At 47.0% G+C, this 19,336-nt stretch overlaps 1 protein-coding gene across 2 annotated transcripts in view; it reads left to right on the top strand.

Annotated features, from left to right (window-relative positions):
- The window catches only part of LOC147668910 (uncharacterized), a 436,976-nt gene that overhangs the window by 83,015 nt on the left and 334,625 nt on the right, over positions 1-19,336 (top strand). For both annotated transcript variants that reach the window (XM_086948355.1, XM_086948356.1), the window contains exon 3: positions 17,953-18,063. In XM_086948355.1, the coding sequence (XP_086804481.1) occupies positions 17,953-18,063 (111 nt within the window). The remainder of the gene's footprint in view (positions 1-17,952; positions 18,064-19,336) is intronic.

Below are 19,336 nucleotides of genomic sequence, written 5' to 3'. Positions count from 1 at the left end.
AAACCCATTCTGACCAGACGGGGACCCGTGACATAGACCCTATGTAGTATTTTGAGCTGGACTAGTCTCAGTCATGCTGGAATCGCGACCTTCTTCGGTGAGGAGATCGCAGACTGCCAGTCTTCATTATCAAGCTCAAGGCCGTCATGGGTCCACTGATCACGCAGTTGCGATAGAAGGTCCACCCTGTGATTGATCAGTTTCTGGTACACCAGGGAAATGGTACTATCAGGCATATGGACATCCAAGATACGATCCTCTAACAGGGTAGACTCCAGTATCACCCCCCCTCCGGGAAAACAGACATTAGCGCATGCCGGACCTGAGCATAACGGAAGTATTCCGTCCCTCCCAATTCAAACTCGGTTTGCAAGACTGCGAACGATTTCACCTGTCCCTTCACTCATAGGTCTCCCACCTTGGAGATGCCAATGAGATCCCACTTGTCGAACACTTTAGTGTTCCACAGTTTACCAAACTTGTCAGAGCCGAAAAGCGGGTTAGCCAAAGTCAGACGGTCCTTCCACCCTAACGAACTGGTAGGGTTGCGCCAGATCCGAACAGCCATCTTGGTTGGCCCTGTCAAAGTCTTCACCAGAGATTTAGTGTACAACGCTCTATAATAATTGCCACCAGGAAGTAGCCACCTATCCATGGCGAAACCAGGGTTTAACTCAGGGCTGTACATACCGTGATTGATGGCTCCCAACTGCGAAGCCCAATAATATCTCTTAATATCAGGGAGAGCGATGCCCCCATCATACCAAGGGAGCGTTAATTTAGCCAGCGCAATCCGCGGTCTTCCATCCCACAACAGCTTCCCTTGTAGACCCTCCACCACACAAAAGTAACTAGCTGGGACGATATCAAGCGTGTTCTGAAGGGCATACAGAAAACGAGGGAGCGACATCATTTTAAAAAGAGCCGCCCGCCCAAGCGTCGACAACGGGAGTTTCCGCCAGCCCGCAACATCTCGCTTTAGCCGAGTCAAAGGAGGGAGAAGGTTCCTTCCGTATCGAACCACGGGGTCCATCGAAACATAAATTCCGAGATATTTCAACCCCTCTTGTGCTATTTGGATAGGACAGTTGCGCGGTAGGATCGGTATCTCGCCACTAAGAACGTACAGATAGGATTTCGCCCAGTTAATGACCAAGCCAGAGTTTCTACCGAAGGAGGTCAGAACATCACAGAGTACTATCAGAGATTTCCTGGGGGAGGTCAAATACAGCAAGATGTTGTCTGCATATAATGAAATACGATCTTAAAACTGCGGAGACCAATTAATACCCTTCATCGAGGGCTCCCAACGGATCCAAGCCGCAAGAGGCTCGAGGGCCAACGCGAATAAAAGAGGAGACAGCGGGCAACCCTGGCGAGTACCCCGCCCGAGACAAAATGGCTCTGAGACGTGACCATTAACCACTATCTGGTCTGTATAAAGAAGACGCACCCAGCTAATGAAATTCAAACCGAAACCAAATTTAGCTAGCACCGCCCACAGATACGGCCATTCAATAGTATCAAACACCATTGTGGTATCTAATGACGCCAAAATGGCCGGTTCACACAGCGTCGAGGCCCTCGCAAGAGCCCCGTGCAGGCGTCTAAGGTTCAACGCCGTATTCCTGTGCGGGATAAAGCCAGATTGATCCGGGTGAACCAGATCACTAATAACCTTGATCAGTCTATTCGCCAACAACTTAGCAAGAATATTGGGTTCAGAATTTAACAATGAGATCGGCTGATACGAAGCACACCTATTCCTCGGTTTCCCTTCCTTATGAATTACCACAATCGATGCCAATCTCTGATCACGGGGGAGGAGACCCCGATCCCGGGATTCCAGGAACATGTCTCTCAAATACGGAGCAATCCTATCCGGGCAAAGCTTGTAAAGCTCAATCGGGAAACCGTTGTGACTCATCGCCTTACCAGAGTTCAGGGAGCGCATTGCTAACGCTACCTCATCTGCAGTGATCTTATCGTTCATAAGGTCCCGGTCAGCCTCAGACAGGCACGGGAGCGCAATATCTCGCAACAACAAGCATGAGTCCTCCTCCGGTCTATCCGACACGGAAGAGTACACAGAGCGAAAGTGATCAGCAAAGCATGCCACTATCTCCTGCGGGTCGGTGACCAGAACCCCACTCTCTATCTCAATTTCTAGTACCACACGACCAGCTCTGTCTTTCCTGTCCAACCATGCAATTAATTTGCCAGCTTTGTCCCCAACGTCATAGAGACGCCCCTGTTGTTCCCGACTAAGGGCCTTCGCACCATCCGTTACCAACGTTCTATATTCCAGCTGCTTCAATTGCAGGACATGCAATCTAGAGCGGGTAATCTCTTGCTCCAATTCCAATTCAGCTATCTCCGTCTCTATCCTCACCACGTCCTCTTCCTTCTGTTTTTTAACCCCAGCAATTAAAGAGAGAGCTTGACCCCTAATTACTGTCTTGAAAGCCTCCCACAGCGATATCGAGGAAGAAACAGAACCCTCATTTTCCCGGAAATAATGTTCCAATACCTTTTACAAGTGCACTGCGAGTCTTGGGATTACGAAGATACCAAGGGTTAATAGGAGCTATCCTTCCCTCAGAGCCTGGCGCCAGTTCAAACCGAAACCAAAGCGGAGAGTGATCGGAAATACCCTGAGCCATATGTCTGACCTCCGCAACATTGGATGCCTGTGCAGCCGGCACTAACACATAATCTATCCTGGAGAGACTACCATGGGCGCCCGAAAGAAAAGTATACTGTTGCTGAGTAGTGTGAAGCAACCTCCAGCAGTGCACCATTCCCATCATGTCAATGAAGTCAGGCAGCCAGCCATGAGCCCCCCCCGAGATCTCTAGGTGGATGCCTATCCAACACACCAGATACCACTGCATTAAAATCGCCACCCAGTATCAGAAACCCCCCAGGAAGATCGAGTAAAACCCATCCCAGGTCAGCAAAGGAAGTAGACTGCAGGCCAGGAGGAACATAAACAGACACCAGGGAAAGCGTGCAACCCTCCCACCGTCCCGATACAGCCACATAGCGCCCTCTCTCATCGAGGACCGTTGACTCCACCTCGAACGGAAGAGAATTCTTAATGAGGATTCCAACCCCCCGAGACCCAGATGAGAACCTAGCATGAGCCACCAAACGATATCCCTTTCTATTCATGGCATGACATGTATTACCAACTAAGTGGGTTTCTTGAAGTAAAACCACGTCCAGAGAGTGCCGTTTCAGGAGTTGCAACACCACCCCACGGGGCGCAGTTTTCAGCTTTCACTTTTTCCGTGGTTCATCTACTCGGACACTCAACCGCAAACAGGATCAGTGAGGGTACGAGGGTCTCGGGAGCCCTTAGCTCACGCGGCCATCTTGGATACTCGCAAAGCTCCTCCCTCTTGTGATACTCTTAATGTGTTTTTTCCTTTCCGTTTTGGCAGCTTTGGAGTTAGTCTGTATATGACAAATTCTTATTTCGTATGTTGCAGCGTTCTTTGCTTAAGGCTTGTTGATTTGAAGTGTATTATTTATACATTCGTTATGAAATACCCATTTCAACACCGCCAGGCCTGATGTTAGGTGATATCTGATTTTGTCACTAACCTTTCTCTTATTACAGGCCTTTCCTTCATTAAATGGTTGCAGTCTACACATGATTACTTGTTACAGTAGTGATTGATTGTTGATCTTCTCTTTGATGGTGTATAACCCTCCCTCAAGATTTTTCTTTCATAGAATTTAACTCTTGTTGTCATACGTGATATTTACTCAGTTCTGTCTGTGACATTGTACTCTATGTTGTATTATTCCTCTTGCTTCCAGTCATCCATTCCGAAGTTGCTCTCATCATTGCTTCATATAACGTTACCACATCAATTCGCTTCTGTAGAGCATCTGTGAAGCCGAACGTGACAATGTCTAACACCAGGAACGGTAGTAAAACCCCTAAACAACCACTTTTTAAGGAAGTAGTGAAACACTCTACCAATTTGTCAGCGAAAGGGAACTTGTCTCCACCATCAACTGCCACTCAAGCTTCGCCAACTCACATTGATCAGACACTGTCCGACACCATGCAAAGAATATTGCAGGAGCTTTCGGGGGTCAATCGTCGATTAGAGGGGCTAGACATCACAATCACATCTTTGGCTGGAGAAACTAAATCGATTAGGGCAGACCTCACCACTTTCCATACTAGAATTGAAAGTCTTGACTCTAAAATACTGGCCATGGAAAGTCGTTTGGATACAGTTCAAACTTCGGATCAGGATCTTCTATTTCTGCACAGCAAAATTATTGATCTGGAAGACCGCAGTTGAAGAGACAATGTCCGTTTTTTGGGGTTTCTGGAGAACATTGAAAGGAATGACATGAAATTGTTCCTCTGCAACACTCTTCCACTAATGACCGGTATTTCCTTTGTTCCACCTCTTGAAATACAACGCGCTCACAGAATTGGTCCTCCACGTCCAGATTCCTCTGCGCGCCCTAGACCAACTATTGCTTGTTTTCTTAGGCATGAACAAACTCGACAAATTTTGTCTGCAGCTCGCTCAAGAGGTCCTTTTCTTTTTCAAGGTCATACTATTCATATAGCTGCAGATTTTTCTAAAGAGATGAATGAGCGACACAAGGCATTCCTTTCCATGCGACCTCAAATACGTCAGCTAAACATCAAATATGGATTGTTTGAACCTGCGCGCTTTCGTATTACCAGGAATGGAGAATCCAAGGACTATGACCCTGTACTTCTGCAACAATTCTTGGATGACATCAAATCTCACGACATGGAAACACAATCTTCCCATTGTGAGCAGTCTCAATCGTCTTCTTCTACTTCCTCACATATGCCAATGCAACATCCACACATTACTAGTCCTTCCAGGCAGCGTGGTAGAGACCTGAATCGTCTTCACCGTTCTCAGGATGATAGGATTTCAGCTTTGCACTCTATTTCTACTCTTACTAAGGAACCACAGAGAGATAAATCTAGATCGCCTCTTAAAGCACCTTCAGATGCTGACGGAATGACACTTTGATGTTCAATTGTTTATTTTGATGCTTTGCTGTTTTTTCAATCATATAATGTAGCCACTTCTGCTTCCTTTCGCATATTGCAGAATCTGCTTTAATGTTATTATGTCATTTTTAATTAGCACTATTTTTCGCTTTAAAATGCATGTCTCCCTAATATTTTAATGTTTATTGCATGTTTAAACATAGTAACTGGCATTTCACATGGTTTTTTCTTCATTGTTGATCCCCTCCCTTTGGAGGTATTAGCATTATTTTAATTAGTACTCTATTTCTATCATTCTTAGTTATCTCAAGAATTGTAGTTTGTATTGATATTTAACTGCTTTATTTGTTCCAATGTTATTGCTATATATTCTTCTACACCTTTTTTTTCTTTACATCTAGTAAGTTTATTTTCCTTGATTATGGTAAGTTTTGATGTCTTCTTTATTTATATGTTCAGATTTTTTTTATTATACATGTTTTCTTTTTCTTTTAATCTCCCTTCTTCTTTTCTCTTTATTTATTCCACTCTGCAACCTGTTCTATCTTATTGTATTCTTGTCTTTTATACCTCTATAACCTTCGTCTGTTTATCGAATGCTCATATATCTCACTCTTTTCTCTTCGTTTATTTCTGGATGTTCATTGTCTTTGTCTTTATTTATTGCACTATTATCTTAATCTTTTTTATTACAGTTATGTCATAGTGTAGTCTTGATTGCTCCTATTTCATTGCTTTGCATTACAACATTATGCGTTATGGTTTACTATGATTATGATGGTACTGCATTGAATACTTCACATTTCTAACATTTCTCATATATCCATATTGTATTATTTATTTGATCTGTTTTTTTCTTCCCTCTGATGGGGTCCTGCCCCACGGTGTTGCTTTCGTGCACCCAGACCCGCGGTTCACAGTCTAGGTTCCTTAACTATCCTCTTATTTTATTTTCTATCCACTTCTTCTTATCTCCATACCCTATTTCTTTCTTCTATTCATTGTTACTTTTTTCTATCCAGATCATTTACTTTGCTTTTCTAAATTTCTTTTATGTTTTTGTATTTTCTTCCTTTGTATTTCTCTCCCATCAGTTTCTAGTAATTTTACAACTTTTGACCTTGGTTATCCAAAGTACCACTCTTCCCCATTTTTCCTTGTACCCCTATTCCTCCTCTTTTCTATTCTGTTCCTGAACTTTTCTACCATGTCTCATGCTCATCCTTTATCGGTGGTTTCCTGGAATGTTCATGGTCTTACCCATTATATTAAAAGAAAGAAGGTTCTCTCATATTTGCACTCAAAAACGCGTGGACATAGCTTTACTGCAGGAAACACAGTTAGATGACATTGAATCTAATAAACTCAGTAGAGACTGGGTTGGGAAGGTTATTCATAGTAGTATTTCCAAGATTGATCCCACCAACCCTAATCCTGTGCGTTAGTGTGGTGTAGCCATTCTTGTCCGGAAGTCACTTCCCTTCACCATTTCCAAGACATGGTCAACGTTTCTACATCCTCTCTTCTCACAACCTCTCTCACATACCCTTCCGATGAAATGTCAATCCTGCTTATCCATTATGTACTCCAATACTCAATGGGACCAAATTTTAGAAGGGTTGCATAAAGGTGTTCGGGAAGCTCGTCTTAAATTCTGTATTTTCAAAATTCTTCATGAATGGCATTGGTCTCCTGTTAAGTTACATCAAGCTAAGCTATTATTGCATACTTCTTGCTGGAGATGTTCTGCTCCTGGTTGTGACATAACACACATTATTTGTGAATGCCCACGCACCAGACCCTTCTGGTTATTTGTGGGGAAGACATTGAGTTCTACAGTGTCATTAACCTTACCTCTTACACCTGCCACCATTATTCTACATGATTTTCGGGGTTTCCCGAACCTTTCTAAACCACAAATTTGCCTTCTTCATACTGCTTTGGCCACAGCCAAGATTTGTATTTTACCTCACTGGAAGTCTCCCTCAGCTCCTTCTCAGGAAGAATGGTTGGTGGCTATGATGCAAATGGTTTTACACGAACGCACAATTTACAATCTTCAGGACCAAGCTTCCATTTTTTTTTTTAACTTTGTTTATAGAGTTTTCAGTAGTTCAAACCTTGGAGGTTACATTTGTCATCACACATTTATCATCATTGTAGCATTCTATACAGCGGTCAAATTATGGCGATTTATACTATATCAAACATAATCCACTGGCATTCAACGAAAATAAAAGCGACAGGGCCCCAGCTGTGATCCAGAATCCCTCATGCATGGATCGTATGACTGTAACATACCTTCATCAATATTCAACAGAGTCCCCTGTAAGAAGCAGCTGTATCTCTATAACACAATAGCCTCGGTGCAGCAGTCTAGCGATACATATACCTACAATGCGTCTGTCCTACACCTGATGGCAATTAGTAACAGAGCAATAGGGTATATTATCTTGCCCATACCTGGTGATTTCCTCCGCCACATTGTCACCCAGTCGTCCCCGTCCCCCCGTATCTTCTCTTCGTATGAAGTGTCTCAGCCTCCCTTGTTTCCAACAGGTGTAGATTGGAGTTATCTACTATCATCCAGGATGATCCGAGTCTAATTCTCCCTGACTGGTGGAAGTGCCCTGCGTCAACAAATAACATTTCAATAGGGCCCAGATATTAATTGGTCTTGAAGCTACTGGTAATAATTCAGCATAAGTTGCCAGTTGTTCCTGGCAATATGTAAGGTCGCTGATCCAATCCTTGAATTTAGGCGCCCTCCCTCTGCCCCACCTGCATGCGACTCTTCTTTTAGCCATGAGCAATGCCAGCGCTATAAATTTGCGGTGTGCTGCCTGGAGTGGCTCAACATATAACAACAACGCCAAGACTGGGGTTGGCTCCACCGCAGTGTTTATCATCTTAGATAGGGCAGCAAAGACTTGCTGCCAGTACACATGTACTCCTTCACAAGCCCATGCCAGGTGTAGAAAGTCGGCTCCAGGGGCATGGCATCTATCACAAGCACCTGAGTCGCGCAGCCCGTATCTATGCATGCGAGCAGGTGTGTAGTATAGCCGATGTAGGTACTTATAATGAATTATCCTGAGTCTGCTGCTCGCTGAGATGCGTCCAGTCTGTTGTGAGCAGAAGTCCCATTGTCGCTCCGTCAATTCCACTCCTAACTCCTGTTCCCACTTTGTCTTTGCTATAGGAACTGGCAGCTCCCTCAACTCATGCACTGTCTTATAAATCGTCGAAACTAACTTCTTGGCCGTTGCTCCGTGAAGAATCCGCTTCAATGGTGTGAAGACTAGGGGTTCGTTAGGAAAGTCGGGTGTAATAGATCTAATTCCCTGCCGGAGGCGGATATTCAAGTAGTGTCAAGTGGCGAACCATTGATACCCAAAAACATGTGTTCTAGTGTTCGGAATGTACCCCCATTATATAGGTCCCCCACGTCTTAATATGAATGTGTTCAGCTAGTTTATGAAATGCGGTCTCCTGTAGCAGGGGCATGTCTGGGTGGTATGCGAGTGGCAGAAGCGGCGAGTACAGGAAGGGCGTATCAAGATATTTGCCCAGCTGGAGCCAAGCGTTGGTCGTGGCCATCACTGTTGTCGGCGTCTTGTCTCTACCATGGAGCGGGATATAAAATGCTCCTGCAATAGGAACCGGCAGAGCCAGCCAGTGTTCTGCCGCCACTTAAGGCATATACCTAGGTTGGTGAACCCAATAAAATGCGTAATGTGCTTGTGCACTGTAGTGATATAATTCGAAGTCAGAGATTCCAAAGCCCCCTTGGGCATAGGGCCGAATCAGGGTCTTTCACGTGAGTCTAGGGTTTTTCCCTCCCCACACCAGGCGGGTAAGTTCGACCGTAACCGCTGGAAAAAATATATCCCGGGATAAAAAGGAATATTCAGGAAGAGATAGAGGAACTGCGGCAGCACCACCATCTTTATCAAGGATACTCTGCCCGCCATTGACAGTGGCAGTGTGATCTAGCGTGCTATCTTATCCGAGAGTCAGTCTATGGCTGTACCGTAATTAAGCCTCAGTAACTCATCCCTGTCTTTTGATATACGAATCCCTAAATATTTAAGTTCATCTTCACACCAGGCTATCGGGTAATCCATAGGGAACTTTGTCGTCGCAGCCGTAAGCAGGAAGAGGTACGATTTGCTCCAATTTATTGTGACCCCAGACAGTCCACCAAAAACTATGAACTCTCTAAGCACGGGGTTTATATTTTGTTGGGCGTCTCGGATATACACTCACCGCTGCTATAGCGGGCCTTTAGCTGCTTCTTCCTGCGAGGGGGACATCTTGGGTGAGGTAGTGCCGGTTGCGGCAGACATCTTGGGTAGCAGTCTAGCTGCTGGCTGACGTGATAGGCCCACAGGAGGCCATTTAAACCTGCCATAATGCTAGCGTGCAGCGTATGCGCGCAGCGGGCGCGCCGTGGGCTCGCCGGAGGCTCGCCAGAGGCGAGCCCATCTATGCCCATCCAGGACCAGACGGGACCCGGGGCCAGAACCCCTGGTTCGCGCATTATATATGACAGAGGTGAGCTTCTGGGAATCAACTTGCTGCGCTCACCCCTTGTGAAGGGGAGCGAGGCGGCGCTTCGACAGTTAGGACTTTGGAAGGCTCAGGAGAAAGATCTTGGCTGGCCTCTTACTTATAAAGCGGGGGTTGTGCACTATGGGCTGTTAAATACCCGCTCTCTCCAGAAACATAGTGGAGAAGTGTACTCATTGCTGGAGGACGGGGAATTCGATGTGTTGGGGATCACGGAGACGTGGTTGGAGGATTCCTCGCTACCGGATCTTGTGGCTGCCCTACCGGCAAGCTTCTCGGTCCTACATTGCAATAGAGCGGGAGAGAAAAGAGGCGGAGGGGTGGCACTCTTCTTTGCTGACCGTATGCGTGGAGAAATAATCTTGGCCGAAGATATAGGCGGGGCGGAGGTTCTGGGTGTTCAACTTAGACTGGGGACAGATTGCTTAACTGTCCTGGTAGTTTACTGTCCTCCTTGGGCCATGCCGGAGTTCCCGGACTTATTTTTTAAACTTGTGCAGGATATGCGCTCGAGGTTTGATAATTTGGTCATCCTGGGAGACTTCAATTATCATTGGGAACTTACCCCAAGAGAAGGGCAGGCTGGCCACATTGATGAGGCACTATCCTCGCTAGGTTTAACCCAACAAGTAAGGGGGCCGACACATGTGAAAGGTCACACGCTTGATTTAGTATGGACGTCAATGCCGGTACAGGGAGCGACGATCTCACAACCGTGTGTCTGGTCGGATCACCACTTATTGAAGGGAGATCTCCTGATGAACTCACATAAAACGAAACCGGCAGAAGGCCAGAGGCTGGTGAGGAAATGGAAGAACATCAATGGAGAAAAAATGGTGGCACATCTGCTAGCGAATTCATCTCAGACCCGTCTAGATGAAAATCCTGACGCTCTCTGTAGTAATCTAGAGGAGAGACTTCGAAGTGCGGTCGACTATGTGGCACCAGCACGCAGGGTCAATCTAGTAAATAGAGGCCGGAGGTCCCCTTGGTACAACGACTCTTTAAGGGAGAAAAAGAGAGCTCTACGCAAGACGGAGAGAGCTTGGCGCAGAGCCTACGATACTAAGGCGAGAAGTCTCTATATGCTAGAATTAGCGAACTATAAGCGGGCAATAATAGCTAGGAAGGCGGACTTATATGAGGAAAGGATCACCACAGCTATAGATCCTCAAAAGGAAATCTTCCGAGTCCTAAATGAACTCAAGAAAGTAAAAGAACAAAGGCCGGAGTTCACTTTAGAGGACTGTCAGAGATTTCAGAACTTCTTCACTAGCAAAATTAAAGATCTTACTTCGGAAATTGCCTGCACTTCCATACATGCTTGCCCCCCACTGACTACGTCGGCTAAAAAGCTGGTGGACAGACCTCTGGATTTTCTTCCTCCCATTACGAAAGAGGAACTGTCCCTGCTTATTGGGAGAGTTAAGTCTGGCTCCCAGGCTGATCCTTGTCCCCCTGATGTCTTCAAACTGGCTATGCCAGGAATAGAAGAGGAGGTTCTGACTCTTTTGAACTCATCCTTAGCATGAGGCAAGGTTCCTACTGCCTTTAAGGAAGCAAGGTTGATCCCTCTGCTAAAAAAGACTGGGGCAGACTTGAAATGCCTAAAAAACTTTAGGCCTATTTCCCAGATCCCTTTCCTGGCCAAAGTGCTGGAACAGCATGTTTTGGCCGACCTTTCTGACCATCTAGAAAGGAACGGTCTGTTGGAACCAAATCAATCGGGGTTCCGTGCAAATCACAGCACGGAACTGGTCATGCTGTCTATCATAGATGAGCTCCGGAATAGGGCAGACAAGAAGATACCCGGCGCCCTGGTGCTGTTAGACCTCTCCGCGGCGTTTGACACCGTTTGTCACAAACAACTCTTGTCGCGGATGAGGGACTTCGACATCCAGGGCACAGCCCACGCCTGGTTTGCTTCTTTCCTACAAGGGAGGACACAAAGAGTTCAGCTGGGAGAATTGCTCTCTACTGCAACACCAATCTCCTGTGGAGTGCCACAGGGGTCGGCTTTGTCGCCCCTGTTATTCAATATATATCTCCAACCATTGATTGCACTCCTGAATCAAATGGATTGTCAGGTATACAACTATGCTGACGACACCCAAATCATTATCCAAATGGATAATGCTCCTGGGGCGTCAGCAAATCTGCAAACCATTTTGAAGCACACAGCCAATTGGATGTCGCTGAACTCCCTAAAAATTAACCCGGACAAGACGGAGGTTCTACCTATTACCATCGCTGGCAATCCATGGCATGATGGATTCTGGCCTAGGGAACTTGGACCGCCCCCGGAGCCGGCAGTGGCAGTAAAAAGCCTAGGCATCCATGTGGATGACAAACTTTCCATGCGGAAACAAGTTACCACGGTGGTAGGAACTTGTGTTGGCCTGCTCCGTCAACTTAGAAAAATTGCGCCACTACTGTCCTATTCCACATTGAGACGGGCGGTTTCCGCAATGATTCTAGCAAGATTGGACTACGGCAACTCGCTTTATTTGGGTTTACCCCAAAAACTCCTGGACAAACTTCAGATGGTGATGAATGATGCCGCCAGGCTCATTCATAAGAAACCCAGGAGCACGCATGTGTCCCCACTTATGCGTGAGCTACATTGGCTCCCAGTAAGGCAGAGGGTGCTCTTCAAAGGGTTATGTATTGCACACAAATCTCTTTACGGTAAGGCACCAAGATACATTAAGACCCGCCTGATTCCATATAAACCGGCCAGGGTGCTAAGATCTGCTGAGGCAACCCTTCTCACACAACCACGTTTTAGATTGGCGACAGTGGGCGGTCGTGCCATCTCGAACACCCTCCCAGCAGTTTGGAATAGTCTACCGGCGGACTTGCGCAAAGAACCTAATTTGCTGTCCTTTCGGAAGAGGTTGAAGACTGTTCTTTTCCAGAAGGCCTGGGGTGGGCTATAAATTTCTGGGAAGGGTCTTTTTCAGGTTTCCTGCGGTGCTTATCGGACAAGCGCTTAGAGACCCCTGGGTTATAACGCGCTATATAAATCGAAATAAATAAATAAATAAATAAATATCATCTGCCTAGAGGGATACCAAGATTTGACGCCTATTGCATAGTAGTGCCTTGTCATTATGATGCTGCCGCAGTTTCGCTGCTAAGGGCTCAACTGCGATTGCAAATAGTAGAGGCTACAATGGGCATCCCTGCCTCGTGCCTCTTGTGATAGGTATGCACTGCGACACCCTCCCATTATTAAGTATTTGGCGAATCATACAATAATCTAATCCAGGATAAGAAAATAGGGGGGGGAAACCCATGCGGGTCATCACCCCAAACACATAATCCCATTCTATGGAATCAAACGCTTTTGTGGCGTCTAAAAATATTGCTACAATAGGTAACTCTTAAGAGATGTTATTCATAACCGTAAAGAAGGTTCTCAGGTTATGAGACGTTGCCCTACCAGGGACAAAACGTTAATGGTCAGGTAAAATGAATCCTTCCATAAGTAGATTGAGGCATGAAGCGACAAGCTTCGCCAAGATTTTAATATCGCAGTTGAGTAGCGACAGAGGACGGTATGAATCACAACTAGTAGGCGATTTTCCCGGCTTTAGCAGTGATCTGATGAGCGCCACTCTCATTGAGGGGGGTAAATGTACCACTTCCAATGCGTCTTCATACACGTCCCGTAATATTGGGGCCATTAAGTCAATGTAAGTCTTGTAGAATTCGATTGGTATACCGTCTAGGCCAGTGGCTTTGCCGGATTGCATATGCATTATAGCTTCCTGCACCACGTCTAATTCAAACGGGGCGCTCAAGAAGTGCCGTTGTGTATCGCCCAGCCATCCCAGAGAGACGTCTGCCAAGTATCTATTCAGATCTAGTGTGCCTGCCCTAGTGGTGGTATAGAGCTCAGAGTAGTGCGCAGTGAAGGCATTCAATATGTGCTTAGTGTCTCTATAGACCAACCCATCTATTCCATCAATTTCTAATACCACATTCGTAGATCGTGTCATGCTAATCGTCGTGGCCAGTGCCTTACCCGGCCATAATGACAGGCCATCCAGTAGCGCCCACGAAACTTGGAATCTCTACTTGCCTCCTCCGTGTATTCCGAGAGTTTCTCCCTAACTCGCACTTGAGTCGCCCCGTCCGGGCGCCTTGCTAGGGTTTCCTCCAGCAATTTAAGCTCATCTTCAAGAGTGGTCAGCTTGTGTAATATGCTTTTTAGTACTCCAGACCCTTTCGCTATGCAAATCCCTCTCAGAGTGACCTTAAACGCCTCCCAAATAGTTTCTACAGATTCTACAGTACCTTTATTACGTTCAAAGAAGCCTAAATTTTCCTCCCTGAGTTCCTCTTGAAATACAGTATCTAGGAGCATAGTAGGTTGTAGGCGCCACCGAGATTTCGGTGGGCCTAAATCCTCCGCGCTTAGGGTAAGCCGTATTGGTGCGTGGTCCGAATAAGTCCTGGCCAAATGTTTCACGCCAGATATCGCTGGGCACAGTCCGTGGGATAGAAAGATGCAATCTAACCGCGCCCAGGACGCGGCTTGTGCCATAAAGTGTGTGCCCTCTCGCACTGTCAGGTGAAGGTGTCTCCAGGCACCCACTAGGTTGTACTCAATGAGTATGTTGTGTAGTTCAGAGCGTGCTTTTGTGTAATGGTGGGGGGCTGGGTGTGATCTGTCAACTGTAAGGTCACGTGTCACATTAAAATCCCCACCCCACATTATGTGAGCAGTCCCGATGTCCACTACCGCTGCCCACAGCTCAGTAAAATAGTGAGGGTCGTCCACATTCGGACCATAGCAACAAGTTAATGTTATCGACTCATGTCCCAACCGCCCCCTCAACACGCTGTATCTTCCCTGTGCATTGTGTTTCTCGCCTGCTAATACGAATGGTGTACCTTTTTTTAATTAAAATCGCAGTGCCTCTCGCGTACGTCGAATATGAGAACGATCTGTGCTCTCCCCACCTGCTAGCAAAGGTATTATTCGGTTGAGGCTTGAAATGTGTTTCCTGCAGGAACGCAATGTGTATGCTATGCCTGTCCAGATACAACAGCACATGCCTGCGCTTGCGCGGGTCACCCAGACCTCTCACGTTCCACGTGAGAATATTCAGATCACTTACTGCCATAAAATGCGTATATCACAGCGGACCGACCAGCCGGTGCCCTTGTCGCCATGGAACTATGCTCTACCATCTTGCAACATAGATAACGGCATACTGCTGACATGCAATGCTCAATTTCACGCCAGTCTGATCTTGGGACTGTACTGTTATTATGGTACATAACTCTGCCATGTGTGGTTCCCAATTGCGTCTCCCTACTACTCTCCTTCTCACAATCCAACCCAAACTTCCCTCTCCTCCCACCCACGTCGTGGATGGAAACAGTCCTGCCCGTTAACCTGTACTCCACAATACTCAATGCAATACTATCCTTACTCCTTGCTTTCCCCCCCGAACCTCCCCCCTTCCACTGAAGCAACCCAAACTTGCCAGAACACTTCGCCCACCCCCACCCTTCTCACTCAACAACAACAGCGTTAATATCACGCTAACATTTTCAAATAATTGGGAATACCCGTTGGGGGACATTCTAGGTGGTTACACAGCCACTTCCCCTCCCCAAGCCCTATGACCTGTTCGACCTCTGGGCTTAGTCCGAGGAGGGGAGGTGGGGCCTGGCATACATTACCACCGGAATACTCGTTAACATCTTGGCCCTCCGTTCAGCAAGTGTCCCCAGCTCCGTTGCTGTTCTGCATACCACCAATATCGCATGTCGTAGTCCATTTAAGAAAAACCTGGTCTGCAGTGTGTGCACTTCAGGATTCCTCGTCCAACTCTTGTGTGTTGTCTTGGTGCGCAGCACCTCGTCCACTTGGTCCACGCTGTGTTCGCTTCAATGTTCGCAAATAGTCCTCCACTTGCTGTGGATTCGTAAAGGAGCGTTGCTTTCCTTGATGTGTCACTCTGAGCCGAGCAGGATACAGCAATGCATAGTCCATTTGTGCTGTGCGAAGTTTCTTTTTCACTTCAATAAACTTGCATCATTCCTCCTGTAATATTGGAGTGAAGTCCGGGTATATTGAGAAGGACATTCCTTCGTGTGTCAGTTTGTTTGGTTCGTGCTGCCCGCAGGGCCGCATCTCGTTCACGGTAATTTAATAATCGCGCTATAATAGGCTGTGGCGGGTTCCCGGGTGTTGGCTTCGGCCCAAGAGACCGGTGGGCTCGTTCTACGATAAACTGCGAGGAAAAGGCGTCAGTCCCAATAGTGGCCAGGAGCAGTTTTTCTATATAGTCCTCCATGCGCCCAGTATTTGTGGATTCCGGCACACCTGTTATGCGAATATTATTGCGTCTACTTCGGGCTTCTAAATCCTCGTTCTTCGCTGCGATTACCCGTAGTAGCTTGTCTATTCTTGCGAGTTGCGCCGTGTGACTAGCGGTGGTGTCATCGTTCTCCGATATGCACCTCTCTGTTTTCGTAATCCTTTCTTCATGCACGTCTATTTTGTGCACAATTGCGTCCATTCTCGAGGACATCCTATCCACTTTGTCAACCACCGTTGCGAATCCCTTTCTTATATCTTGCAATATCTGTTGTACATCTACGTCCTTAGATGCTGTTGCGCCGCCCGGCACATCCGTCCTACTCGCTTCTCCATCCTCCGAGTTAGGCTTTGGCCCTTTTTTCGCTGCGTTGAAGTTGAGCTTCGGCTGACTGGTGTCCGGCTTTCCCTTAGCTCCACGAGGTCAGGGCACTTCGATCCAATGGCCGCCTCGCTGCGTCTGCCGTCCCTAAGTAAGACCGATGTCGTCCTCAGCTACTTTTTCTCCCCGGCAACACCAAGCAATACCAAGCAGTAATCTGGTGCAATTCTGATACGCTCCTCTCTGGGTCCGCCACGCCGCCAGTGCCCACCAGCCTGGAGTGTAGAAATGCGCTCCCACGTGCAGCAAGTCCAGCTCTCCGATCTCCCACGCGGCCAATGTTCTACAGGGCTCCGGTGCAGAGAATGCCCCTGTATCTCCAGTCCCTCAACAGCCTTCTTTATACTGTGCACTATATCGCGGGCTTTGTGGCCCCCTCAGCTCCCCGTTAGGCAAGGCTCTACCCTCAGTGCCAGAGTCACACAGGGGTCCATCCAGCCATGTGGCGCCACTTCACCCTCCGCACATCAACCTGTCCTCGGGAATGGGCTCGGCCTCCCAATGATGCCCCCGACGTCCCCTCTACCTGTCTCAGCTTGCCACAGTGGGGTATCCTCTCCACTCCTTCACTCTCCAGCAGTGCCTCTGCTTGTGTGCCAGTGTGCCGCTCCTCAGTCCGCCATTTTCGCCACTCTCTAGCCTCGGCACTATCACAGGGCCCGCAGCTGTCTAGCCGCAACCCTGTTACACAGCTCTCAATTTCACCGGGTCACGTACCAGGTTAGACGCCCTTTGTGTCAGCAGATCGCCTCGCACTCCGGGGGGGGGGGGGGGCTCGGTCTCACTCTCCAGTCGGCAGCCGATTATCCCCAAACTTTCACCAGAAAGTGGGGGTCGTGTCAGTCTCTAATTCAGCACAGTCTTGGCCAGTTAACGAGCTGGTTAGACAGGATTATTAGAGGATCGATGTTCCAGGCTACAGGAGCCTCACCTGCAGGCGGCCATTCTGTCGTGCGCCCTCTCCCAAGCTTCCATTTTTCTTCAAACCTGGTCCCCATTTTTGGAAACCACAATAGATGATGTCTCTACATCTACTCCTTCTTCTTCTACGCATGCTATGCCTACTTAACTTTCCTTTCCCTCCCCTCTTTCCCCACTCCTACCCCTTTCCCCCCATTGTTCCTCTGGTACCTTTTTTTCCTTCTTTCTTACTTTTTTTCTTTCTTTCTTTTCCTTTTCTCTTCTGTTCTTTGTATTTTCTTTTCTTCCTATTTTTTGCTTTTATATTTTATTTTATTTTTATTTTATTTCCACTCGCTCTGACTTTATATGCCAAGATATGTCCATATCTTTTTCTATTGTTACCCCTTATTGGGCTATGGAATATATGCTGTTAATTATTTATTTTCTTATTTCTGCTCTCCTTTGCATAAAATGTATTATTACTTGTACTTTCTTTATCTTACTATGATATTTTATTGCTTTGATATTATCTTTGTATTTTATTGCATATTCCAATAAAACATTTCACACAAGAAAGAGTACACAGTGAGAGTTTACTCCAGTTTTTTTTATGAATATATCTCGATTTGTTTGTTTTATATAAACCGATACATGTGGAGACATCTTTGTGTAGCCCACCTCTTCCCTTCCCATTCCAATCAACATCTTAATTATCTCTTCCAATACCAGGATACCAGATTGTCAATCCTGACACTTTAGTTCGCATTAAGAAAGGCGATGAGGATTTCGTCAATCCACAGGATTCATCAACAAGAGCAGAGATGATCGACAACATCTCATGTAAGTCAACATCTTTAAATATCTTGGCAATATAACAAACGAAGGGTTGGACAAAATATCTTGCAGGATCTCTGAAGGCGTGAGTGTCCCAGGTTACAAATGTTTCAGCTCAACAAAGTATTTTGCTGTATGACATTTTACTGAGCAGCAAGTCTTGGCCTCACTCACTGAGACGCTACTTGCAACAAATTAAAGAAAACAATGTATGTCCTGTACCCATGATCCTTCTTGCCTGACCTGAATATCAGCTGTGGTGCATGCTGGGATACTGGAAAATGAAGATTCCTGCTTTTATTTCCTTGGCTTTAAATAAATGTTTCTAGTCCCATTTTATTGAATTTAGGAGTATTTGGACAACATAGCTTCCATTCTAAAAACGAAAATTACCGAAATGTGGCTAATTTGTAGGCTTTGCCTTTTAATGGCCTGCAGAAAAGTTCTTTATGTAAAGTGTGTTGTTTTTCAACAAAGGGGGTGGGGTGGGTGGGTGGGTGAGTTTGTGTGTGGGTGAGTAATCAATCAATCAATCAGAGTACTTGTACATCACGCTACTTACCCGTGAGGGTCTCAAGGCGCTGAGGGGAGGGGGGTGCTGCTACTGCTCGAAGAGTCAGGTCTTGAGGAGTCTTCTGAAGGCGAGTAGATCTTGGGTCTGCCGTATGTGGGTAGGGAGGGTGTTCCAGGTCTTGGCGGCGAGGTAGGAGAAGGATCTGCCGCCGGAGGTTGTTCGTTGTATGCGGGGGACAGCTGCAAAAGCGAGGCTGGCATAGCGGATCTGGCGGGTGGGGGTTTAAACGCTGATTCTGCTGTTCAGGTAGGCTGGTATGGCGTAGTGGAGTGCTTTGTGTGCGTGGGTGAGGAGCTTAAGGGTGATCCTCTTGTCAACGGGGAGCCAGTGTAGGTCTCTCAGGTGGGTGGTGATGTGGCTGCGGCGGGGGACGTTGACGATCAGGCGGGCGGAGGCGTTTTGGATGCGTTGTAGTCATCATAGGTGTTTGGCTGGGAGTGCGCTGCCGTAGTCCAGTCTGCTGCTGACGAGGGCCTGTGTCACCATTCTTCTTGTTTTGGTCGGGGTCCACTTGTAGATCCTGCGGAGCATGCAGAGGGTGTTGTAGCAGGAGGAGGAGACGGCGTTGACCTGCTTAGACATGGAGAGGGAGGGGTCGAGGATGAATCCTAGATTGCGTGCATGGTCGGTGGGTGTTGGTGCTGTTCCCAGTGTGGTCGGCCACCAGAAGTCGTCCCAGGCTGAGGGGGTGGGTCCGAGGATGAG

The sequence above is a fragment of the Lissotriton vulgaris genome, unplaced genomic scaffold, assembly GCF_964263255.1.
Source record: "Lissotriton vulgaris unplaced genomic scaffold, aLisVul1.2 SCAFFOLD_907, whole genome shotgun sequence".
In the NCBI taxonomy this organism is placed as follows: Eukaryota; Metazoa; Chordata; class Amphibia; order Caudata; family Salamandridae; genus Lissotriton; species Lissotriton vulgaris.
This window is presented reverse-complemented; position numbering and strand designations above follow the sequence as displayed.